The 24740-nt window shown below is 48.3% G+C and overlaps 1 protein-coding gene across 2 annotated transcripts in view; it reads left to right on the top strand.

The window, feature by feature from the left end:
* The first annotated feature begins 365 nt into the window (after positions 1-365).
* The window catches only part of CDA (cytidine deaminase), a 28625-nt gene continuing 4250 nt past the window's right edge, over positions 366-24740 (top strand). Inside the window, exons 1-4 of one of the 2 annotated variants that reach the window (XM_072975225.1) lie at positions 366-562; positions 11793-11904; positions 16790-16847; positions 20496-20608. In XM_072975225.1, the coding sequence (XP_072831326.1) occupies positions 409-562; positions 11793-11904; positions 16790-16847; positions 20496-20608 (437 nt within the window). In that variant the 5' untranslated portion in view covers positions 366-408. Of the gene's footprint in view, positions 563-11792; positions 11905-16789; positions 16848-20495; positions 21003-24740 lie in introns of those variants that run through there. The other variant, XM_006196725.4, reaches the window with a different exon arrangement.

Here is a 24740-nt window from a genome sequence, read left to right as displayed (position 1 = left end):
ACAAACTGAGGGTTTTCAACCCTTGCAGCTGGACTTCCTAGACCTCACTCTGACCACCCAGCAGCCTCTTCCCTGCAGCATGTATGGCCACAGTCACCTACTACACAGTGCCACCCATCCCCTCTCACCCATCAGTGTGTCAGCAGTTAAGAGTGGTCCCCAAGGGAAAGTGTGAAGCACACATGGACACAGTGGCATCCTCCCACACTGGGACACACACTATATCCTTTGACCCCAAATCAAGGGGAGCTCCTCTCCCTGCCCTGGCCCCTCCCAGCATCCCCAGAGGCTCGCACCTGGGAGCCTGTCGGCCGGGACACACCCCGGGGGAGGAGCTGTTGTCGCGATGGGGCCCAGCCCACACTGGATGGTCCCCTTCCGCTCCTCTGCTGGCCCCAGGGGACCGACATGGCCCAGGAGCGTTGCACCCCCGCCCTGGAGCTCGAGCACCTCCAGCGGCTGCTGCTTTCCTGCCGGGAGGCCAAGAAGTCCGCCTACTGCCCCTACAGTCGCTTCCCCGTAGGGGCCGCCCTCCTCACCAGGGAGGGCAGGATCTTCTCTGGTAAGGGCGGTGCCCCGGGGTCCCGATCCGCGGCAGCCTGGGCGGGAGGTCAGGGGAGGGCGAGGAGGGTGGGCAGGAGAAGTGGACTCTGTTCCCGCTTCCCTGGGCCGCCCCTGTAACGCTGCCCCTCGCCCCTGCCCTGCCTGCTGTCCCAGACTGTGGGGATGAGTATGCTGCTCAAATCCAGTGGCTTTCAATTCTTGGAGGACTGGGAAGAGGAGAGAAATAGAGAAGGAAGTTGGAAGGGGAAGTAGGGTGGTAAGGCCATGAATGCAGAGCATCAGCAGTCCCGGGAGCCGGGAGGGAGAGGGTTAACACTGGCTGAGCCCCCTTCTGTCTGGCACCCTGCTAGGGCTCCCACAGGTACAGCAGCAAGTCCCCACCTCCCACCTACCCACCGAGGTGTCATGCCCACTTTTCAATGAAGAAACTGAGGTCCAGATGTGACACAACTTGCTCAAGGTCACATAGGTTGCTGTGAACAGGGCTAGGGTCCCCCAAACCCTGCTTTCTTCCTGCCACCCAGTGTCTTGGGGGATGGTTGGGGGGTTCAATGAGGAATCCAGGGGTGACTCCTAAGTGGGGTATGGACTTTGCAGAGGGTCTTGGAGGAGAGAGGCCAGGCAGGGTTTGGGAACCAGCTACAAGTGCCGGCCTGGGGAGCCTGGGGACTGGAATCTGAGTAGGCAGTAACCTGTTGCTAAGCTCCTCTTCTTTGGTTTGCTAGTTTTATAGAAAAGCTCGCTGGAAATTCAAACAAATTCAAACTTGTTTCTGCTAAGCTTAGGGACATCCTCTTTTAGGACCGTGGGGATCGTGGCGTGGAGGTGGCGGGGAAGCCATGCTTCTCCCCACCCCTCTCATTCCCACCATCACCCCGAGGCCAGATGAGAACTGGCACAGAGAGATGGATGGGAAAGCCCAGTCCTGCTGCCTAGAATCCCCCTTGCGCTTGGCAGCCGCTATTTAAAGGACCAGAGGCTCACATGTGCACATCAGCAGCCCCGGGGCCAGGTGGTAGCCACTCACCCCACCCCTGCTCAGCTGGGAGCCTGCCCTGGGGCCCGCACCTCCCCCTCTACAGGGCCCCTTCTGGACTGTCCTTTGATGTTTCATGTTATCTCTTGTCTTTTGAGGTTCCTTCTGGTTTCATAAATCTACGTGGGTCTTAAACATCTTTGCGCAGGAGAGGTAACCTTGAGTGAGTGCTAGTATATAATGTTATCCATCTAACCCTTAGAACCCTGCAAGGCCGTTCTTATATTGCTCCTTGGCAGAGAAGGAAACTGAGGCTCAGAAGGGTTAAATGCTCAAGGTCACAAACTGAGATTTGAACCCAGAGTTCCCTGAACTCCCAAGTTTGCTTTCCTGTGGGGAATAAAGAATCTCTGAGTGTCATGTGGAAATTCAGGCCTGGCCCGGTGGCTTAGATGAGCTTTAAACATTAACCAACACCACAAACAACATCGCAGCCCACACTGCTCCGTGGCTCCAGGGCCTTCGATTGTTTCCAGCACCTCGATATCCCCTCCGGATGGTGTTCATCCTGGCATTGATTTCTTCATTCAACAAATATTTGCCAAGCACCAATTATGTGCTAGGTAACGTACCAAGTGCTGAAAATAGCACTGTGAGCAGAAATGACAGTCCTGCCCCCATGGAGGGCCCCTCCTCTTGCACAGGCCATGTCTCAAAGTGTGAGTCCCAATCAATGACTGTAGGAGCGAATGGATGAGGTGAGCTGGAGTGAGGCCTGTTTAAACTGCAGGGAAGGACCTGATGTCATCAGAGAAAGGGCTGTGCAGTGGGCATTTGTGGAGGCCTTCTGGGTTGGGGTACAGGCCCTGGGGGAGTTAGGGCCTCCTGCAGGGTTTGCAGCCTGGCGCTGCTGTTTCTCAGCTGGGTGACCCTGGGTAAGACCCTTCCCCCTTCTGAGTCTCAGCTTACGCATTGGTAAACCGAGGATCACAGCGTCCGCCTCTCAGGATGGCTGTGAACAGAGCTGGTGCGCCTGGCCCGGCGGTCCTCCCTGGTTGTTGGCACCTGTGCTGCATCAGCCACTAAATATGTTGAATTTCACCCCAGGTTGTGAGACTTTAAATGAGCTACTGCCTTTAAGGAGCTAAAGTGATTAGCACAGCTTCTGGCCCACAATAAGAATATCACAAATGGCAGCTGCTTCTACTACTGCTATTCACAGGGTGGTGGTGATGGTGATGATGGTGATGATGATGATGATGATGATGATGATGGTGATTTGGAGGCAGGTGGTAGAGGACTTCTGAAGGCCAAGTAGAAACACTGAGATTTGATGAGGTAGGAAACAGGAAGCCAAGAAGAGTAACATGAAGTAGGGTTTGAGGACAGTGAGTCTGACAGGTACTCAAGGAAGGCTAGGGCAGAGGAAAGAGTGTCAGGGGACGATGTCTGTCTTGCTCACTGACAGCACTCTTGCCTGGCGTATGGTACATCCTCAGTTAAGGTTTGTTGAATGCATGAATGAGTGGTATGGGCTAGGGCAGGGGCAGGTAGGATGAAGAAGGAAGCATCTGAGATTGTACAGGACAAATGGACTGAGCCTGGGCTGGACAACATTAGAATGAAGAAAAGGATTATGGTTCCGGGATTTCCAACCAGGGAGAACAGGAGACTGATGAGGCACTGACCGAGGACATGGTGGACAGAGACCAACAGCAATATTAACAGCTACAATGGATTGAGCATTCCCCAAGCACTGGATATGGAAGATCTTCTGTAATCTCACAGCCACCACATGAGAGGAGACAGTGAGTGTCACATGCATTGGAGCACTTTCAATTGCAAATGCCAGAAACCAACCAGAACTACAATGGGCAAAGGTAGATCTTGCCTCAGGGACAGCTGGATCCAGGAACTCAAATACTATCATCCCTTTCTTTATCCTTCTGGGTGCTGATTTCTTTCTCTTATCTTAAATGTGGGCTTTCTCTAGGCATCAGGGAACATGCACATAGGCAGCCCTTAGCTTGTATTCTTACAGCCTCAAAAGCACAGAGGAAAAAACTCTTTCCCACTAGCTCAAGATGGAAAAATAACAGGGAAGGGCTCTAACTGGTCCATCTCCAATCACGTGCCCTTCCCTGGGCCAATCACTGTTGTCATGATGGGGTAGCTGGATTGGGCCAGCTGATTCACACACATACTCCTCAGTGCAGGGTGGATGGGTCTGTTACCAGAAGAAGGAGTATGGATGTGCCAAGCAGACCAAGGCAAGAGCCAAAGGCATATTATCTAAAAACGATAACTGAGGATCAGTTTTGTCTGAATCCAAATGCTCTTTTTGCTGCCCCTCGCTACAGGGTGGATATGCAGACGTGGGCAGAGAGAGTTGTGTTGAGGAGGGGGAACAAATGGAGGGCATTGACCAGAATCCCTGGATCTCCTTACTTAGAAGGAAAAGGAGGGTAGATGGCAGTAAGGCAGGGCTTGGAGAGCAGGGGAGCTTCAACAACCAGAGGAAACCTGGTAGTGCACCAGGAGGTGAATTAGAGACTATTAGGAGGCAGAGAGGGCACAACTGAACTTAAGACATTGTGAGTTTATAGCGGGACAGGTGTGCCCAGTTCGGTGACTTTCTCCAGCTGCACAAAAGACCAGCCTCCTTGGAGTTTCCACCTTACAGGCAATTCAAAAGCAAGTCTGACAGCCTTGCTGTCACAATCTCGTAATAATGATCATATTCCCTCTGTCATCCCTGACCCTGGCCAGCCTTGTGCCCCTCGCCAGTGGGCCACCAGGATGGTGATATATACAACACCTGCCTTCTGTGGTTGCTGTTGGGGGAGCTGCGGAGAGAGGAGAAGCTAACGGGGAAGAAAGAGCTGCTGGGGAAGGGGAGGTGAGGACACAGAGAGAGCGTTAAAATGGGACAGAAGGGGGACTGGGCAGGGGAACTGGAGTCAGCCTAGGGCCTCCCATGTGACAGTGCCCAGCCAGCATCTGTGCAATGCCAGGTGGGAGAGGCGTGGGGGAGAATCATGGGGGACCACTCTCTACCCACCCAAGGGGTGGGGGAGTTTCTCTTCTTCAGCCCATGCCCTGGGACAGTGGTCTGTCTCTCCCTTTCCTTCTCTCTCTAGGGGCACTTCAGTACTCTCTATGTTTCATTGCCACTTAGGGGAAAGGGCACTTTACTGAATCAACTCTAATTAATTTGGGAGGGGGAAAAAAAACTTAAAAAAAACCCACTACAGGACATCCTGGTTAATCACTGTATCTAGCTTGTCTTGGCTTAAACTTCAAACCTGATCCTTCATCCATCTTCCCCTAGACCAACCCCTGCCCTCCATATTCCCTCCCTTGGGCTCCCTTCTTTCTCCACTACCATTCTTTGGTGCTCTCTATGGCCCTGCTCCATGGCGGTTGACCCGCTGCAGGCCCCCCCCCGCCCCACCCACAGCACCTCCAGGTGAGTCAAAGCAGGCCTCCCTAACCAGCTTCCTCTCCTCACCGCCCTGCCCGCCCACCCACCATGCCCCGAGTCCCACCATCCCCTCCACTGTCACTCAAAAGTGGCTCAGTACAGCGATGAGCCGCATCTAAAATCCCTCCACTCTATAGTTGAGTTAGAATAGAATTCATCCAGGAACCTGTGCGTTGCATTTGCAGTGGGCAGGGAGGCAGGAACGGGGAGAGAGTGGAGTATTTCTTCCAGCACATGGATGTGACATTCTCTAGTCCAGTGATTCTCACATGTGGCCCCAGACTCATAGCCTCAGCACCTCCCGGGAACTTGTTAGAAATGTGAATTCTTGGGCTCCTGTCCAGAACAACGGAAGCAGAAGCTCCGGGGCTGGGGTTTAGAAGTCTGCTCTAAGAAGCCCTCCAGAAGGAGCTGCTGCCCACTTACTTACCTGAGTATAAGAACCACTGCTCGAATCTTAAGAGCCCTCAGAAGACAGAGCAGACGCAGAGATGGGGACTGACTGTGAATCACCTCCTTGCGAAGTTCTTCCTTGTGAACTTCTTTCCTTGCTGATGTCTTGATGACATCCGACCCCAACCCTGCATTAAGCACCAAACCACCTCAAAACCCAGCCTCAATGAAATGCCACAGAGAAAAAGGACAGTCCTTTATATCTGCTGACAGGCCGAGATGTGAGTCCTGGCTCCCGGCCCTGCACCTCAGCTTTTACCTTCAGTAAAATGGGGTTATAATAGTATCTGCCTTACAGAGCTGTTAAAAAGGTTACCAATATAATGCCAACAAAGTGTTCAGGCGGAGTGCCTGGCAGATAGAAGAAAAGCAATAAAAGATTAAGAGAAAGCAATTAGTAATAATGGCACTACCATCATAGTGTTATTTTTGGTCCAATCTTATAATTATGGATTCCTATCTTGGTTCCAGTCCAGCCCATCTCTCCTGTGTGTTTCAGAGTAAGTGACGGCCACACCAGGAACGGAGTTGGTTTGCCCGGATAAATGACGTTTTGTTTTCTGGGCTTAGGCAAACAAAACAAAATTTGCCTTTCAGGATCACAGTTCATGGCCAAGGGCTTCCTTCTTCCTTTCTTCCTCATTTTTTTTTCTTTTTTTTAAAGCAAGACTGGGGAATTACACTTGAACTTGCTAGAGGCCCTGAAGTTATTCCTTTGCATCTCAGAGATCTAGCCCTGAAGTGGGAAATTCAACTAATTTGATAATAAGTAACTGAGAGCCTCACAGACCTCACCATTCAAGGCCCTGGTCACACTGCAATCAATGCACAACAGAGACAGTCCCTGCCCTCTGGAAGTTTATACTTGGGAGATAATGGAGGAATTAGCTAATGAAGACATTTATTTCGGGGAAGGGTTAAACACTGTGAAAAGTACTAAAGTAGGATAAACAGACTGAGAAGGTTGCAGGCAGTGGGGGGAGGAAGCAATTTTACATAAGAGTAATCAGGGAAGGCTTCTCTGAGGAGGTGGCATTTGAGCAGAGACCTAGGTGGAGTGAACCATGTGCCTGTAATGGGAAGAGAGTTCCAGGCGGTTACAACATCCAGTGCAAAGGCCCTGTAGCAGGAGTGTACTTGGCATCTTAGAGGAAAAACTGGAAAGCCAGTGGGCCCGGAGAGCCGAAGATGAGGTCCGAGAGGTAGGCAGGTTAACACCACGTTACAAAGGCCTTGTAGCCATGGAAAGGATTTCAAAGTTGCCTGAAGGACAGAGTCAGGGCCACTGTCACATCTCATCTAGCAGAAGCTCAGTCATACAGGCCGACCACCACCAAAGCCTTGACTTCCATGCAATTAATAGCAGCAGTTAGCAGCCGCTGAACACTCACTCTGTGCCAGGCTTTGTGCTAATTGCTTTACATGCATGATCTCAACACATTCTCACTGGAGGCCTGCGAGGAAGACGCTGTAATTTTCATTTTACAAATGAGGACACTGAGCCGCAGGGAGGTTCAGACCCTCGCCCAAATTCTCAGAGCCAGGAGGGCAGAAGGGAAGCTATGGGCTCTTTCCACAAAATTCTATTTGAACAGAGGATTGTGTGGGCGCACACCCATCCAAAATAACCTCTTTCTCTCCTAAACTGGTCCACTGAAATTTTTTTTGTATATTCATTTTCCTTGAAATTTTAACACACAGTAAAGGAAGGTTTCTTTATATGAGGCCATTCTGAACTTCAAAAACACAGGCAATCATCCTGAGAGACTGGGTCTTCTGCGATCTGGCAATTTGCTTTAACAGCGCATCAGCAAAACCCAAGCTTTATGTGAATCATGTCTAATGGGAATTGTGTCCCTGAGTCAGGGACAAGGCAGGGCTGGGAGGGTGGCCAGTGGAGTGGAGTGGAGTGGGGAGCCAGGCAGGCAGGGATCTGAATCTGGGAGAGGCAGAAGTCAAGTGCAGCGAGGTCAAAGGTCAGCAAAGGTGGAATGGGCAGGCAGGTATGAACAGGCCAGGGTATGTTTAAAGGAAGTCATTTCAGGCAGGCGTCAGGAACCTAGTCGGGGCTAGACTAGGTAGGGAACAAGAGAGACTCATTCACTGATTTGTTTAACTTTCGCTGACCTAGCAGAGAGGTGGAGCAATAAGGGGTCAGTTATTCAGGCTACAGTAACTCACATGTGAACATGAACAAACACTTGGCTAAAGTAGGCAGTCAATCAGTGTCAACCATTCCTTTCAGGGTTGCAACTCCCTGACCACTCCCTGTATCCCAACTGTTTTAAATGATTCCTGTTGGGTTGCAAATGATAGAAGTACCTATAAACTATTTTAGACAAAAAGGAGGGTGTATTGGTTCCTAGAACTAAACTGTGGAAGAGCTGGAGTGTCTCTGGGCTTCAGGGGCAGCTGGCACCAGACCAGACTCTTTTCTGGCCATCTTTCATCTGAGTGTCCATTTCATTGTCTCCTATTGGTCTCCTCCATGAAGAAGGAAACCAGGCCACCAGGCCCAGCTCCTAGTATTGGAGAGGAACTGAAGTTCCCTCATGGGGAAGAATTCTGATTGGCCCCGTGTGGGTCAAGTGTTCAACTCTGATTCGCTCAGTGTGGTCAGGTGCTCAGTTCTGATTGGCCCAGTGTGGTTAGGTGCTCAACTCTGATTGGCCCAGTGTGGGTCAGATGCTCATCCTTAGGCCAATAACAAAGGCATGTGAGGAAAGATGGCAGCTCCCATTTCAACTACATGCTGAGAAATTAGATGGGGCTTATTCTCCAGGAAAGAAAAAAAAAAAAGGAGGAAGAGGTACTAAGTTTCCAAAACTTAAATGCTCACTATGGTCTACCCTTTGGTGACCTGTGTACACACCCTTTTTCCGCAAAGCAGAATGACAAACCTATTCCCACCTAATACCACACAGCCATTTCATGCTGGACAGAGAACGCACTTAGTTTCCTCCCAACAGATGACCTGCAGCCAGAGCAGGGCCCAGGAGGCAGGCCATCTAGTGACACCCGTTCCTCTCCACGAGTTCTGGATATGAAAGCCTGTGAGCCTGAGAACCGTGACAATGGTTAATGGGTTAAATCATCGCCTCCTAACACACCAATGTAAATAATGAAGGGACAGAAAAATACATGAGGAAAATATAGGAGGAGATAGTGGCCAAACTTGATGAATACAGGGGGAACAAAATACTGCATAATCACAATGACGACTCAGAGAAAAAGGAAGTGTAATAGGCAAGAAATGGACTAAGTTGAAGAAACAGATCCAAATACAGTGATTCGCACAAGATGGCTGCTTGCTTTTCTCTCGTCTGACGCACCAGGAGTGGGCTGGAGTCCAGGACGCATGGACTGTTCTGCTCTGCTCACAGGGGTGTTCAAGATTAGCTTCCTTCTATCTTGATGTACTGCTGTCTTCTAGAGGAGCGTCCACATCTCATGTTCAAAACTGGCACATGTCATCACATCCACGTTTCAGCCTCTGTTAAAGGGTGAGACGAAGTGAAGGGCAAGCGATGTTCTTACGAAAATGTCAGTTAGAAATTGCACCCAGCACTTCTGCTCACATCCCACTGGCTCAACCTGTAGGCCTACCGGAAGCTTCCGGGAAGGCTGGGAAATGTAGTCTTCAGCGGGTAGCCATGTGCCCAGCTAAGCATCTATTGGGAGAGTGACCACTGGGAACAATTAGTCTTTACCACAAGACCCTCTGTGGCCTTTAAGTATCTGTGTACATCTCTTTACCCACTTACCGCTTTCCTGAGGATGGCAGTCCAAGATCTATCCAGTCACTACATCGAGGTCTAAAAGCGGGATCCTGAGGTGGTGCACAGCCCCATTTCTTGGGTCCAGATGTGGCCCTGCTAATCTAATGGCCGAAAATTAAAAAATGATCACCTTCCCTTCACTTCACGCCTAATCCTGCTATATTCAACATGGAGTAGGAAAGGCTAACAGTCTCAAATCTCCCAATAGGAAAAGGAAAGGACAGAACACCTGGTGAACCGGACCAGGCAGTTATCAAACCTGCCGGGCAAGAAGTGTGAAGACTCGCTGCCCTGGAGTATACCTTGCCTCCCCTTCCTGCCCTGGGGGTAACCCTCTTGTCCTCTGTCTGCTGGGGCCCCTGGCTTTGCCCTCTGGGAGCTTCTTGCTTGACCATTATCATCCTCGGCCAAATACCTGAAGTGAGTGTCAAAGAGGATGCCCTCCTTGGGGGCACACAGCTCTCTCAATTTATTTATCTTTTTTTTTGGCTGAGAGTGGGGGTGATAATTAGGTTTATTTATCTATTTTCTTAGTGGAGGTACTAGGGATTGAACCCGGGACCCAGTGCATGCTAAGCACACATTCTACCACTGAGCTATACCCTCCCCATCCCTCTCAACTTACTTCTGATGGTAGAGTTTTGAGGGCCCAGGGATGTTTTTAGGGATTGAACAACCACAGGCTTTTGTGGGCCAGACTTTTAGCTTCTTTGGCTCTCCAGTGCTATCGAAACCTTAGAAACCTCTGGTCTGTTTGCTTCCAATCACTTTCATACAGGAGTACCACACCCAAAAAATCCTTTCTGGGGATAGTTCTTAAATGTGCCAACTCCCCTTTTGCAATAACTGGCTTTCCTGCCCAGCCCAACCCTACTGCCTAATTTTAGTGGTGGCTACCTTGACGGACCCAGAACAATGGCTGGGAGGAGATGACAGCCTTAATCAGATCTCTGCCACAGGGCTAACTCACATTGCAAGGAAGAGAAATCCAGTGGTAGGAAACGTGGTCTGCCTTCCAGGTTATCGCAGGGCAGGGCTGTACCAAAGGGTCTGCCACAGAGCAGCGAGGGCTACTAGCTTTCTGTCTTGCCTAGTCTGTATTTCCTTTCACGTTGCCCAACTGCTAAGCCAAGGCTACTTATTTTCAATTTTTTGTTGTTGTTAGAGCTACATCTTATTTTCAGCACAAATCTCAGTATTAGTTAGATATAGGTTCAGTTACTCTAACACAAAGATCCCAAAATATAATGACTCAAACATGACAGAATTCTCTTTTTCTCTCACATAATGATTTGGCATAGGCAGCTGGTCCAGGGCAAATAGGCAACTCCACTCTGCTCTATGCGTTAACCAGGGTCTCCCAGGTTCCTTTTGTTTTGTTGCTTTTCCATCCCGATGACCATAAAGCACATGGTCAAAGCCGTCTTACCCCATCCCAGCCTGTGGCAGGGAGGAAAAAAAAGGAAGGGCAAGCATTCTCTGTACAAAAGATGTGATCTAAAAGTTTCCCACCTCCCTTTGGCCCACCTCCCATTAAGTAAACTTAGTCACATGGCCGTACTGTGCTGCAAGGGAGGCTGGGAAATGTAGTCTCTGAGTGGCCATGTGATCAGCCATGTTGGAAAGGGCATCACTTGCATTGCTTAAAGGAAGAAGGAGAAAATGAATACTGGGGAACAATGAATATCCTGCCTCAGGGAGCAGGGCATGCTACGGAGAGTGACATACCATGTATCACACCCTGATGGTCGGGGGAGAAAGTCCAGCTCCTGTGACCATTTCTTCATGGTCTCACCTCCCTAAAAATGGAGAGTCTGTTAGTCAGCCAATCTGGTTATGCCAATGTTTCGTCTCCTGGGAGCAGCTCTTGCCCACTATCCCCAGGGACACTCCGGACAGGGACACTGGTGAGGACCCCCTTACTGTAGGCTGTGCAGCCGCAGTAGCCCACCTCCCTCCGGAGGCCTGGAGATTGATTGCCTTGAGGCTTATGCAATCATGGACACCTTTTGCAAAGCCTGGGGACTTTTTGTTTGTTAGTTTGTTGGTTTTGACAGTTTGTTTTGCAATACAACCCAGGTTAAACTCTGACAGCTGGTATCTACACCAAAAATTTTACCCAGGCCCAATCTTTGAATCTGAATCACCACCACGCCCTACCCTGTGACTTCTGTCTCTGAGATCCAGGGGGCTCTGCTCGCCATCTTAAGCCTCAGCGTCTCCCTTGGCCTTGACCTCTGCTGGGGAGATGAGGCTGGGTTCATGTGCCCTCTTATGCTCCCCCTGCTCCCAAGCTATGCTTTGAGATGCAGGCACTGGGTGAGTGATGAGAGTGGGAGGTTCTTGGGAAGGGCCACCACACCAGTGGGGTCACAGAGCCTCCCAATGCTTCCAGTCAAATTACCCTCTCCTTCTTACCACCTTGTTCAGAGTAGCGAGTCCCTCCCTGCCCTGGAATGGGGCAAGCCTTTTACTCAACACATGCAACAGGAAGTGGTTCTGCTGGAAATACCGCTGGGCTCTCCTCTCTTCTCAGGGTGCAACATAGAAAATGCCTGTTACCCGCTGGGCATCTGTGCCGAACGGACCGCCATCCAGAAGGCCATCTCAGAAGGGTACAAAGAGTTCAGGGCAATTGCTATCGCCAGGTGAGTGCAAAAGGCAGGTCGTAGCAATATCTGTTCATCTGTTCAGCCAACATCCATCACACACCTGTTATTAATCCATTCAGTCATCTAATGTGTTTATTCTGTGCCTCCTATGTGCCAGGCACTGCAGGGCTGGGCTGAGTGCTGAGGGTAGAAGATAAATAAGAAATGGACACTGCCCTTGGTGAGCTTGAAGAGCAGGTAAACAACCAAGACAACTCTAAGACAAGGGTAGGTGTGCTGTGGTTCTAATAATAGCACAAAGTACAGCAGAATCCCTACAAGATACAACAGAAAGGCAGCGTAGAAACCTAAAGCTAGAGGGACCTAAACATCACCTGGTATAGACTGACTCCTCTGCCATTATACCCATTTTACAGCTGAAGAAACAGGCCCAGAGAAGTTGAGCAACTTTCCTGGGAATTAGTGGCAAAGCCAGGACAAATGTCTGGAATCTCACCAGGGCTGATTCCACCGTGCCGTGCTGGGCCAGGAAAGGAAGATCTCTTCCCTGCCCTCCTTGAGCTGGTACTGGGATCTTTCCTTCACTGTGCAAGCCTGTTCCTTCACTTGGCAAGAACCAAGGATACAAGGACAGGCTGGTGGGGTGACAGCCAGGTAAACCCAGGTTAGGGGCTGAACTAACCAGATTTCAGCCTGAGTTCTGGCTGAACAAGAGCTCTTATCAACTCTCTCTGCATGCCCAAACATAAATATCCAAATTCCCATATGTGTACCCTCATAGAGAATTCTTGCTGGCCCTGGACCCAGACTTAGTGGATCCAGTATTCAAGGCATGTGAACGGGCTCTTTGGTTCATTTGGACCCCATTACACTACCGATTTAATGATGGATTGCTCTTGTGTGTACCGTTGCACTGTCTACGAGAGAGAGTTCTCTGAGCAAGATGATGGTGCAAGAAAATAAAACACGGGAAATGTTGAATTCACCCAGAAAGAGACTGAATGGCTGACAAAGGTTGGTCTTAAGGGATATCTGGGCGCATGGGTGATGGACTAGGAGTGAATGAGCTCTTCATTGTGGTAGAGGGGCAGGGTCTTTCTGGCAGAAATACAGGGGCCTGGAGCAAGGCCAATAGGGGTCGAGTGACAGAAACCAGCCCCCATTTCTTTTATCAGATTCTAAATTTGGCCCGATGGTCCACATCATTGAAGGTTTTTTCCCTGAGTACCCAGACCTGAGGATGCCCTTCTGGAGGAGGGCCTCCGGCTTCCGAGAGCTCTCCCTGTGACCGAGTTCTGTTCTGGCTTCTCTCCGGCTTTTAGAAGGAATAAATGAGGCCGCGCTGGGAACATTTTGTGCAGATGAGCCGAGATCAGGATGTGAATTACACTTTATAAAAAGGGGGTGGGGTGGGGAATAACTCAGTTTCAAAGCTGATCCAAGAAAATAATGATATTCTGGGGGAAAGGAGGCCAAAGTCAACCAAAGGATAATGGCGAGGTGGCCTTGCTCTGTTTAGAAAGTTCTGGATGAAAGACTTTTTCTCTTGGTCATTATCTACTTTGAAACATGACTGGGTAATGCTAGTGATGATTAGCAAATGTCCTTGTTTATACAAAAACTGCATTTTCCCAGCACCCAACTGCTCCTCTCTGGGTACTCAGCCAGTGCCGGCATCCCTGAGCCAGAAACACAGTCATTACTGCACTAATGATTTTTATATTGAGAGTGTGCATTGAAAGGATGAGTGGGAAGCAGCAGGCCCCTTGTTAACATTGATGGGTGTGAGGAGTCTAAGAGAACCCCTTCGAGATCTATCAGATGGAGAGCATGCAGCTCAGGTGGGATTTTGCTAATGGGGAGATAAGCTTGCCCCTGCTGGGGTCTCAGCTCTCATCATCCAAGTCAAGAAGTTTCCAGCCTGTCAAGTCTGATAAGCTGGCCTCGGTGCGTGGATCAAGGTCAGCATGAACCACAGGGAACTCTCACTTCCCAGCACAAAACAGGAGAGATAAAGGGCAGAGAAGAGGGAGAAGAGGTGGGGCGTGAGGAGGGAGGGTCCCTCTGCACCCAAAGCATTCTGGGATGCTTCTTTCTCCCAAGCTTTTAATTCTTTCTCTTGGCTGGAATGTTGAGTAACGCTAAAGAGCCCAGGCTCCAGGATCAGTGAGACCTGGTTTCAAATCCTGCTCCGCTGTTGACCTCAGGCACATTGCTTCAACAATCAGAACCCGGCTTTTCTTCATAAAGTGAAGGAGAGTAACACCTACCCACTGGGCTGTTGGGAAGACTCTGAGGATGCAATAAATTAAAACTATCATTTTAACGTTATCATTATTACTCTGCAGGCTGCAGAACTATCCACGTCAGAGCACACAGACCCGGGGTCCAGTCATGGTTACCAGCTCTGTGACCTTTCATGACTGATGACACGTAGACAATAAGAGTACTTACATTGGCCCTATCTTAGAGGATTGTTGGGGATTAGATAGGTTACATCACGTATGGTCCTTAGCACAGTGCCTGGCACACACAAGGGCAATGTTAAATGTGAACCATTCTTACTATCGGGCTGACTCCCAGTTCTCAGAGCCACGCTACCAGGATGCACCACCATCTTGTGACTTTTGGTGGTTGAACTTGAGGCCAAATCCAACATCCCAGTGGAATGCATGTTCACACCTTACCTTGAAACCCTAATGCAGCTCACCCTGTCGAAGGAGCTGTCCCTTGAGCAGTTACCCATACGTGTCACATGATTTGGAAAGGAAGTAGTGAGCTTGGTAGGGGCCAGATCACACAGAGCCATCCAGGCCACTGAAGGGAGGCTGAATTTCTCTCAAAGCACCCCTTGCATGGTCCTAACCACAGTCTGCCTGTGTTATGGCATTTACATTCAGATTTTATCTCCCTTCCAGACAGCAAGGTCTTTCTCAGATGCAAGGAGCCCAGTTTTCTCATCGACTCACACATCTCTTGTTATCACCTAATATATCATAATACTGTATACGATAAGGTACTAAAATTATGACAGAGCTTCTATACGTAAAGGAATAGTGCCTAGTAATTAGTAGAGGCAATGATCATAGATGCAGAGCACGCTAAAGTTTACAAAGCCCTTCACACACCCAGCTCATTTTAGACTCCTACATTCCTACAAAGTGGACAACATTACTCCTCACGTTTTGTAGGCAAAGAAATGAGCCTTGCATGGGTTAAAAATGACTTGGTCAGTCACACGTAGTTAGTAAAAGTGTTACCCCAAAAGGTAAAGACCCCAGTTCTTGTCTTACCCGAAAGATAAGTTTACTGTTGGGAGACAGTGCATCGTGTATTGAAAGACTTTAAAAGGTTTATTTAGGAAAGGAAAAGCACACCTTCAAGAACGGGGGGCGGGCTGATCCAAGGGAGGAAGAGTGGCGGGTTTTGTCTCCCCCTTCTCATACCCTCGCTTAGATGTCGTCCCTTGATTGAGTGACAGTTCTTGTCCCTGGAATGCTTAGTCATGTGTGGCCCCTTTGGGCGTGTCCTCACCATGGTGTACACAGAAAAACCCATGGGGGGCCCTAAACCACAATGTTAATTATAACATAATGAACATTGGGTCATGTCGGGTTAAGTCCTTTCTGCTACCACGCAGTCGTGGCTGTTGGGTTCTAACTGATTTCTTGCTGGCGCTCATTTAGAAGTAAAGTGCTTTTATGCTGGGGGAGGGCACAACGTCATCTTCCAGACCATCCTTCCTCTCCTCCACCTGTCTGCCTGCTGCCCCCACTAATCTAACTACCTAACAAAAGGAGGAGCCGGTCAAGAACCCAGTTTTAAATCCTATCATCTTCCAGAGATATCACCAAGGTGTGGGTCTTAGAAGAGCAAAGATGATGGTGGCCACTGGCTTAACCTCTGGTGCCTCATCGGGCTTGGAGTTTCTTGCAGTTTACTCTTTCTTTAAGCACCATCCTTTGTCCTGCTCAGAGCTAGAGGGCTGCCTGCAGGTGCCCTCATTCTCAGAGACGAATCCTAGGCTGTAAGCTTCTCTGCTCTGACTTCCTCAGGTGCAAGGAGCTCAGTTTTCTCATTTACTGACATTTGTCTTATTTTTTCATGCCTCTGGGCCTTTGCATATACTGTTTCCTTTGCCTGCAACACAGAAAAACCCAGAGCTTCAGGACAGAATCTCTGGGGGAGAGGTTATAGCTCAGTGGTAGATCTTGTGCTTAGCATGCATGAGGCCCTGGGCTCAATCCCCAGTATCCCCGTTTAAAAAATAAATAGACCTAATTACGTCCCACAAAAAAATTTTTTTTTGGAAAAAAAAGAAAGAATAGCACCTCTGTTACTTTATCTCACTGAACCTGTGTCCTTGGAGGTAAAATGATCATTCTGATACTCGGGTTATACTGAGAATTAAATGAAATAATGTATAGAGTGTCTGGTACAATAGCAGGGGCTCAGTCATGGTGACTTAGGAATTCTACACCTACTCCATTAAATATTCTCTCTCCTTCCCTAGGAAGGGGTTGTCCCCCTCTAACCATGCATTCTTATTGCATTTTGTTTAAAATAATAACTCATCTAGTTTTCTGTGTCACCCACTGGGCTGAGCAATCTCTCGAAGGCCAGACACAAATTCTCCTTAACCTTTGTGTCCCTGGGGTAGAAGTGACAGCCAGTGCTCACTAAATGTTTATTGAACACACTGATGAAAATAATGGTCCTGCCCACAGCCTTGCCTCTTGCAAGTGTGGAGAGCTCTGTGCGCATCTTCTCAGCCTCCGAGACACAGCACATCTGTGAACTAGGAACTGCCTGGCAGGATTTGACTTAATCTGGAGCACGGCAGGACGCAGGGCCTGAATTTTAACAACTGCCCTTATGCCTCAGAAGAGACTGATCCATGTCTGATTCTCTCCTTCCCCAGTGACTTGCAAGATGATTTTATCTCACCATGTGGGGCCTGCAGGCAAGTCATGAGAGAGGTAAGCAGCTTCTCTTTCTTCCTGGAACGGATGCCTCCCTGCTTTCCCAGGCTGTGGGAGCCAAGCCAAGCTGCCGGCGGGGAGACACAGCGACTGTCCTGTTTGCTGGGTTGGCTGACTGCTAAGGACTCCCCAAGCTTGCATGAGTCACTGGAAATTATTCTTTCATTCAACAAATACTTACTGAGTGAGCGTCTGCTCTGTGCTACACATTGACCTTGCTCTGGGGAGACAGCAGTGAACGTCTAGTGCGGGAGACAGACAATAAACAAGGAGCAAAAGAAATAAACAGTAGAGTTTCAGAGAGTGATGAGGGCTACAGAGAGAAAAATGCAGGAAAAAAGGAGTCAAGAGTGACAGAAGGAACAGAAAGATCAGGGTCAGAGGTCAGCAAATAGCAGCCCACGGGCAAATCCGGACTGCAGCTTGTTGTCAATAAAGTTTTATCGGCACGCAGCCACGCCCACTCATTCACATATTGTCTCTGGCTGCTCTGACCCTACAACTGCAGAGATGAGGAGTTACAACACAGACCTCATGGCCCACAAGGCCTAGAATATTTACTCTCTGGCCCTCTATGGAAGACAAGTTTGCCAACCCCTCCTTTAGATGGCCAGGAAGAGCCTCTCTGAAGATGACATTTGAACAGAGATATAAACAATGAGAAAAGATGAGGCACACAGAGGTCTAGAGGTTTCCAGCCGGAACCAGCAAGCTTAATGCCCATACACTTGGGTTAGAGTTAGAGAAGTCACATGAAGGCCAGAGAGACTAGAACATGGTAAATGAGGAGGAGGAAGTGTTAGGTTGTGAAGTCAGAGGGGCGGGCAGGGGCCAGATCACACAGGGCCTAGGAGGCCATGGATGGAGGGTATATTTTATTCCAAGAATAAAGGGAAGTGAATTATAGACTTAAAAATGGTTAAAATGGTAAATCTTATGTATAGGTTACGATACTAAAACAAAAGTTGGGGGAAGAAAGGAATAAAGGGAACTTGTTGGATGTTTTTAAGAATGGGCTGATGCACTTTTTAGAAAGGTCTTCTTGGCAGACCCGGTTTTTTCAACTCTAAAAACAAAGGGGGGAATTTGGTCGTGGGCTCTGAATCCAGGCTCAGTGCAGTTTTTGATGTGATACGGACATTCGGGGAGGGGAGATATCAGTAGCTTTGGTGGACTCACAGAGGGGCTGAGTCCCCCAGAATCTCCCAAGGCTAAAGCCAACAGTTTAAAGACTCCCCAGGCCCTGGAGCTCTGCTGTGACTTCATCAACCCCTCTAAATGCAGATCTCATTTAATCTCCACATCCAGCCTATGAGGGGAGTGTGGGTCGTTATCCCCAAAATCCCAGGGAAGTGAAATCACCTGGTGGGAGTCCCACAGCCGGTCGGTGGTGAGCTGGTGTTCACGGTCGGTTCGGGCTGAACTGCAAAGCCTGCACTCCACACAGCTGCCTCCCTGCCTTTGTGGTTCCAATTATTTCCGGCCACGTAGGAGACGTAACGGTGCTTTGCAGAATAGGCATTGCTTACTCCATGAGGCCTTCTGCTTTGGGAGTTGCTTGAATTTGGGGGGAGTGGGGGCTGTTGAAGTTATGCTTTTGTACCTCGGGGTTTAAAGTATCTGTTGAACATGCAGACACCTCCATCCGCCTCCTGCTTCTTGCCAGGACTGCAGACACGGTTAACAGAACTCATTTCCCAAACCCAGAAGAAAAATGCCACCGCGAAGGCACTGAATTCACAGCAGGGAATTCCTCTCCCCTTAGAGGGGCAGGAATGGCTGCCCGGCACCGTGGTATGTCCAAGGCCACATGAGGAAAGCGCATCAGGACGCCAGCTCCCTGACTCCTGAGGCCCTAATTGCTCATTGCTGTTTTCTCTAAACAGATTAGATGCTGGCAAACCAGAGAAGGCAAATGGAAAAGCTGAAAGAGAGGCAAAACAGAAACCAAAATTCAAATAAACAGAGCTGAAGCTTGGGGGCCAGGGACCTGGCACTTAAACTCTTCTCCACTCAGCTTTCACCCATACCCTCAGGCACAGCCTGCCAAGCAGACTTCCTTCCTTAAAAACCTTAATTTTAAAAAGCAAGGAGATGGGTTGTGCCTGGTAATAATGTGGTGATTCAGACCGAAGCGTCAGGAAGACAGGATGCAAACCTGAGCGGTGACTAGTAACCACTAGTCGTCAACAGCAGTGGCTTCCGTTAATGAAGTATTTACTCTGTTGCAGGCACTGCACGCCTGGAATTTATACCCATCGCCTCTAATTCTCACAACACCTGGCCAGGTAGAGCCTCAGTCTGTTGACTCCAACCCCAGAACTCTCCATTAGCCACAGCTGATTTAACTCTCCACCGAGGACACTCTCTTCCTAAAACATTCCTTTGTCTCCTTCACACATCAAGACTGCTGAGTCTCATAGAGTTTTTGTTTTGTTTTGTTTTTTGAAATTTTCTTTTTTGATGGAATTACTGGGGATTGAACCCAGGACCTCATGCATGCTAAGCACACACTGTACTACTGAGCTATCTCCCTCCCCCGCAAAGAGCTTAATCATTTGCCCAACATCACACAGCAACCAAGTGGTTGCTCTGTAAGAGTAAGTCCTGATCTGCAAGAGAAAGATGGAGGCACAGATTTGGGCTAAAATTCTGCTTTGTGGGCATTACCCTGCTAAGCCTCAGTTTCCTCATCAGTAAAATGGGGATAACATCCACCTACCTCAAATGGTAGATAGTGAAATCCTGCATGTTCAAAGTCTGGTCTGTGAAGAGGCAGGCCCGCGACTTCTCCTGGCCGTGGGGAGTAAACGAGAGGCTATAAGGGAAGCTGACATTCCTCATTCTTTGTCACAGCAGAAAGAGTCTGGTCCCAGGGGTTAGATTTTGTTCTTTTTTTTTTAACCTTTATTGTGTTATGGTCCCTGTACAGTAAACTACATATATTTCAACCGTACAATTTGATGAATTTTTATATGTGTATATACCAATGAAACCACCACCACAATCAAGATAGCTAACATTTCCATCACTCCCCAAGAGGTGTAATTTTCAAACTCCCAATTTATCCCTTCCCACCACCTTTAATCTCTGGTAACCGTAAGTCTGTTCTCTATGTCTGTGAGTCTGTTTCTGTTTTGTAAATAAGATCATTTGTGTCCTTTTTTTTAGATTCCACATCTAAGTGATATCATAGGGTATTTTTCTTTCTCTTTCTGGCTTACTTCACTTAGAATGACGATCTCCAGGTCCATCCATGTTGCTGCAAATGGCATTATTTTATTCTTTCTTATGGCTGAGTAGTATTACATTGTGTGTATTTATATATATACACCACGACTTCTTCATACAGACATCTGTCAGTGGACAGATTTCATTCTTATAAAGCCCTGCATGGGTTCTTGATCACAGAATGGAGCATTTACTACCCATTAACAATGTGCCAGGCACCGTGCTAACTGCTTAACGTGCCATCTTTCATTGGCTCCTCCCTCAAGCTCTACAAACCAGGTATGGTTATTGTCATTCCCATTTTATAGGTAAGGAAACCAAGGCACAGAGAGGAACGTTAGACAGTAGGAGGTCCGCCCTAACCCCTTGGCCACACTGCCTCCCTCCCTAACACCGGCTTTGCCTCTTTTCCAGTTTGGCACCAACTGGGCTGTCTACATGACCAAGCCGGATGGCACTTACGTTGTCAGGACAGTCCAGGAGCTGCTGCCTTTCTCCTTTGGGCCCGAGGACCTGCAGAAGATCCAGTGAAGAATGGAGAGCACCACCGCCTGGGAGACCCTGGGTTCCCACACGTGCCTAAAGGGACAGCCACCCAGAGAACTTCACAAAGACATTTTCACAGACCCAAGGACACCTGCCGAATGGGCCCCAACCCCACAGGCACTGGGCAGAGATGATTTTTCCAAATTCCACGCAAGCACTGGGGTTTCTACTGGAGTGAGAAAGGGTTTCACTCCAGCCTGGACCAGAGCCCCTCCTTGTAATTTGCTTTGTCCTCCCCGGGATGCAGAGCACCCTGTCCCTGTCTTTCCCTCCTGTGGGCCCTCTGTAAAATTCCAGCCAAGACTGTGCTGCTTCCCCGTCAGCCTTCCCAAAGTTCTATCCTGCTCTGAGCGACTTTTCTAATTATAATAGAACATCCTGATTCAGGAGAGCATGTTTCGCTCTGTCTCAAGCCTTGCTTACAGCTCTTAGGAGGGACAGGGTGATTTGTCCTTATAGAAAGACCTGGACTCTTTCTGCCGGGAGAGGAAATGGGCACCTTGGAACTACAGTTGGAGAGTGCTGACTTTTAGGCATCTTAGCCCTGCCTTCTCCAGACGGTAGGCCGCTGGGCTGGGTTGAACTGCCAAAAGCCATTTCTGGATTCTATTTTGGGCTCAGTTAGACCTGGGGACCAGATGCCATCACCACCTCAGTTATGGCTGAGAGATTCCAAAGTATAAAGGAGGAGGTGTGAATTTGTCTAGACAGCATAGCAAGTGTTTCCATGAGGATCCACTGTGTCAAGCAATTTTGTGTGGATTATTTTGTATTTAAAGTATTCAACAACTCGACCAAGGGTATCTCCCCCTTCTCCCTGGGCTTCAGAGAGGCTGAGTAACTTGCTTTAGGACTACAGCAAAGTTCAGACCAGAATCTAAGTCCCGTAACTTCCACTATAGTCTAGAAAAGGAGCCTGCTCTTTGCCATGCGCTGGGATGTGAGGAGCTGGAATTTGAACCAGGTCTGTCTGGCTCCCCCTGTTTTTCTCTTTCTTCCACAGCTGAAGTCTGACTGCCTTTATTTATTGAGTCTCTTTTATACACCAAATACTGCAGAGGAAAAGATGTGTAAGAAACAGTCTCTGCCCTAGAGGAACTTGCATTCTGGCTGGGAGAGAGAGGTGTCAACGGGACTAATGCACAGAAACACACACTGGGATCCAGGCGGGGACCAAATGCAAAGTGGGCATGGTTGAGGTGGCGAGGGTGGGGTGGGGTAGGGTAGGGTGGAGAAGCCGCCTTCTGGGAAGTGAGGAGGGTCAGGGAGAGGACTGTCTTTCATGCTGCAATTAGGAAGGTGAAGACTAAGGGAAGGAGCCAGGCTGGCCATCCAAAAGGGGCTGACAGTTCTGGGTGTCACCCCTGGAGGAGATGGCCTTGGGAGCAGCTTTAGTGCCTGGGGTAGGGGGTAGGAATAGAGTGTAGGCTTCCTCTTTCCTAGGCAAGCAAGTCGCTGGGGGCACAGGGAGTGGACGGGTAATTCATCCCTTCCCTGGGAGTCCTTTCCACTGAGATCAGAGCACCTGCAGGGGTTGCTGTCTGGTAAGACTGGCTTTCCCACAGCACATCCAGACCTACCAGCTGCCGTCTTGAGAGACAGGAAAGTATTTCCATCATCGCTGCATGATGCAAAACTCCACCCTGCCTTTCTTTAGAAATGGCTGTTGGGACCTTCAGCACACTCTTCTCAATGTTCTCAACAAAGAAGAGTGGAGGAAAAAGAAGAAGGAAGCTGAAGAAAATAGGCCAACAACATCTGTTACAATTCTGCTCATTGGGAATGCAGATTCGTGACTTTTTCCCTTTGTCCATATCTGTATTTTTAAATTTCCAAACATCTTTTAAAATTTAACAAGAAAAAATCTTATAGCATAATGGTTAAATGGTTGAACTTTGGAGATGAACAGCCTCCAAACTGTGTGGCTTTGGGCAAGTTATCACACAACTGAGTCTCAGTTTGCTCATCTGTAAAACAGGGATGATCATTCCCAGCACATTACTGGGTGGACTGAAGGAAATCAGACACTACTAAGAGCCCAGCGCTGAGTCTTCAGGAAGGTCTCGATACATGTCAGCTGTTACTTTCATTATGGGTAACAAATTTGGGTCCTCCGAGGATGGATTTGTTTTTTGCAAACAGGCTTCTACATTCATTTAACAATTATTTTTGAAGTGCCTACCATGTTCTAGGGCAGGGACCAGACCTTGAAGATGTGACAGTAAACAGATAAAATCCCTCCCCTCACAGGGTTCTGTCTACCTGTGGGAAATGACATCTACATGATTCTCTGTATTTTTTTTTTAATGATTCTATACTTCATGACAAGGGTCACTCAAGGGGAAGAAAGTGCTCTGGGGGCAAGTGGCAGGAGGAGTGGGCAGGGCAGCCTTGAGGAGGGGAGATCTCAGCCAGGGCACCAGAAGAGCCAGCCAGTTAAGGAGTGGGGTTTGAAGAGGAGCGAAAAATGAGGACTGTCTGGAGGACTAAGCTCAGTGTTCTTATCCTTCATGGATGCAGACTGGGGAAGGCCATTTGCGAAGAAAGATTCCAGGAATTGTCTGAACGATGTTCCCTTGGTAGAATGACATTCATTTGGCTGCCGAGAGGCTGGGCTGTTTGTTTAAAATAAAAGCACCTTCATTTTTCAGTCCTACTGTTCTGAGGGCTGTGATTTCAGAGCAGCACACGCTCTATTGTTCAGGGCTGTCCGTGTTTTTAAGGAAGCTGAGTCCCAGATTCCCATGGATGTAAATAGAAGCATGTATATTTCTGCTCTCTTGCCAGCTGCTGCTAATTGCTTATGGAATCAAGATTCTTTTGGAATTTCCTTTGAGCAGAGGAGAACCCAACTATGACTGACAGATGCTAGGGGTACTTTGGGTGCCCATGTCACAAATGAAGCTAGAAAATGCTGTTCAAGAAGAAAAAATGAAATGGCCTAATAAGTCTCATGCACACATAAAAATTTTTATATGATTATGTGAGCACAGAAACAGGCATGGAAGGAACACCCAGTCTGTTCATAATTTTTGAGGGGTATAGGAAGGGGAAGTTAAGGGAGGAGAAATTAAAAACCCTACAACTGAGCAGAAAAATAATATGCCATAATAATTGCATTAGTTATCTACTGGTGTATAAGAAATTATGCCAAAATTTAGCAGGTTGGGAAAACAAAAATTTATTATCACACAGTTCCTGCGGTCAGCAGTCTGGGCTGATCTGGCTCATCTCAAGGTCTGATATAAGGCTGCAGTTAAGGCATCTACTGGGGCTGCAGGATCATCTGAAGCCCCGACTGTGGAAGGATCTACCTCAAGGCTCACGTGTGTGGTTGCTGGCAGGATTCCTATGGGCTGTTGCAGTTACTCTTCAGTTCCTTGTTAGGTGGACTTCTCTACAGGTCAGTTTACAACATAGCAGCTGACTTCCTTCAGAAGCAAGAAGCAAGAGAGCAAGAAGAGGAACAAGACACAAGCCTGAGTTTTTTGGTAACCTAACCATGAAGGTGATATCCCATCACTTTTGCCAAATTCTATTCCTTAGAAGCAAGTCAATGAAGTCCAACCAACAGTCAAGGGGAGGGGATTCTGCCAAGGCATGGATACCAGGAGGTGGTCACTCTAAAGATGTAAAAATTGAAAATGCACATGGACAAGGAAAAGAAAAGAAAACAGAAAAGTAGGTAAGGGTGGCAAGAGGACCAATAGAAAAGGACTGGTTGGCTCTGTTAAGGAGTTGACCTTATTCCAAAGGGCCACCATCAGTTTTAGACTCGGGGGTAGGTGAGTGACATGGACAGCTTTGTGCCTTCAATAGCTCAGTCTGCTTAATCAGGAGATATTAGAGAACTGAAGGAAATCATAGACAAAATAGCTGAAAAAGTAAAAGATTATGCCTCTGGGCTTAGAAGGAGTTGAAACAGGAGACAATTACTTTTCATGATAAGACTATGTCTATATTCTGCTAGTGTTTCTTTTTTTTTAAGTATAATTTTCCATTTTATTTTTTTTTCTGTTAGTGTTTCTTAAATCATGTATATGTATTACTTTTATTTAAGGACTTTTTAATTGAAAAAAATCAGAAAGAATAAAAAGAAAGAAGATGTAGAAA

Source organism: Vicugna pacos, chromosome 13 (genome assembly GCF_048564905.1).
Source record: "Vicugna pacos chromosome 13, VicPac4, whole genome shotgun sequence".
Taxonomy (NCBI): Eukaryota; Metazoa; Chordata; class Mammalia; order Artiodactyla; family Camelidae; genus Vicugna; species Vicugna pacos.
The sequence above is the reverse complement of the archived record's forward strand: the minus strand, read 5'-3'. Positions and strand labels throughout refer to the sequence as shown.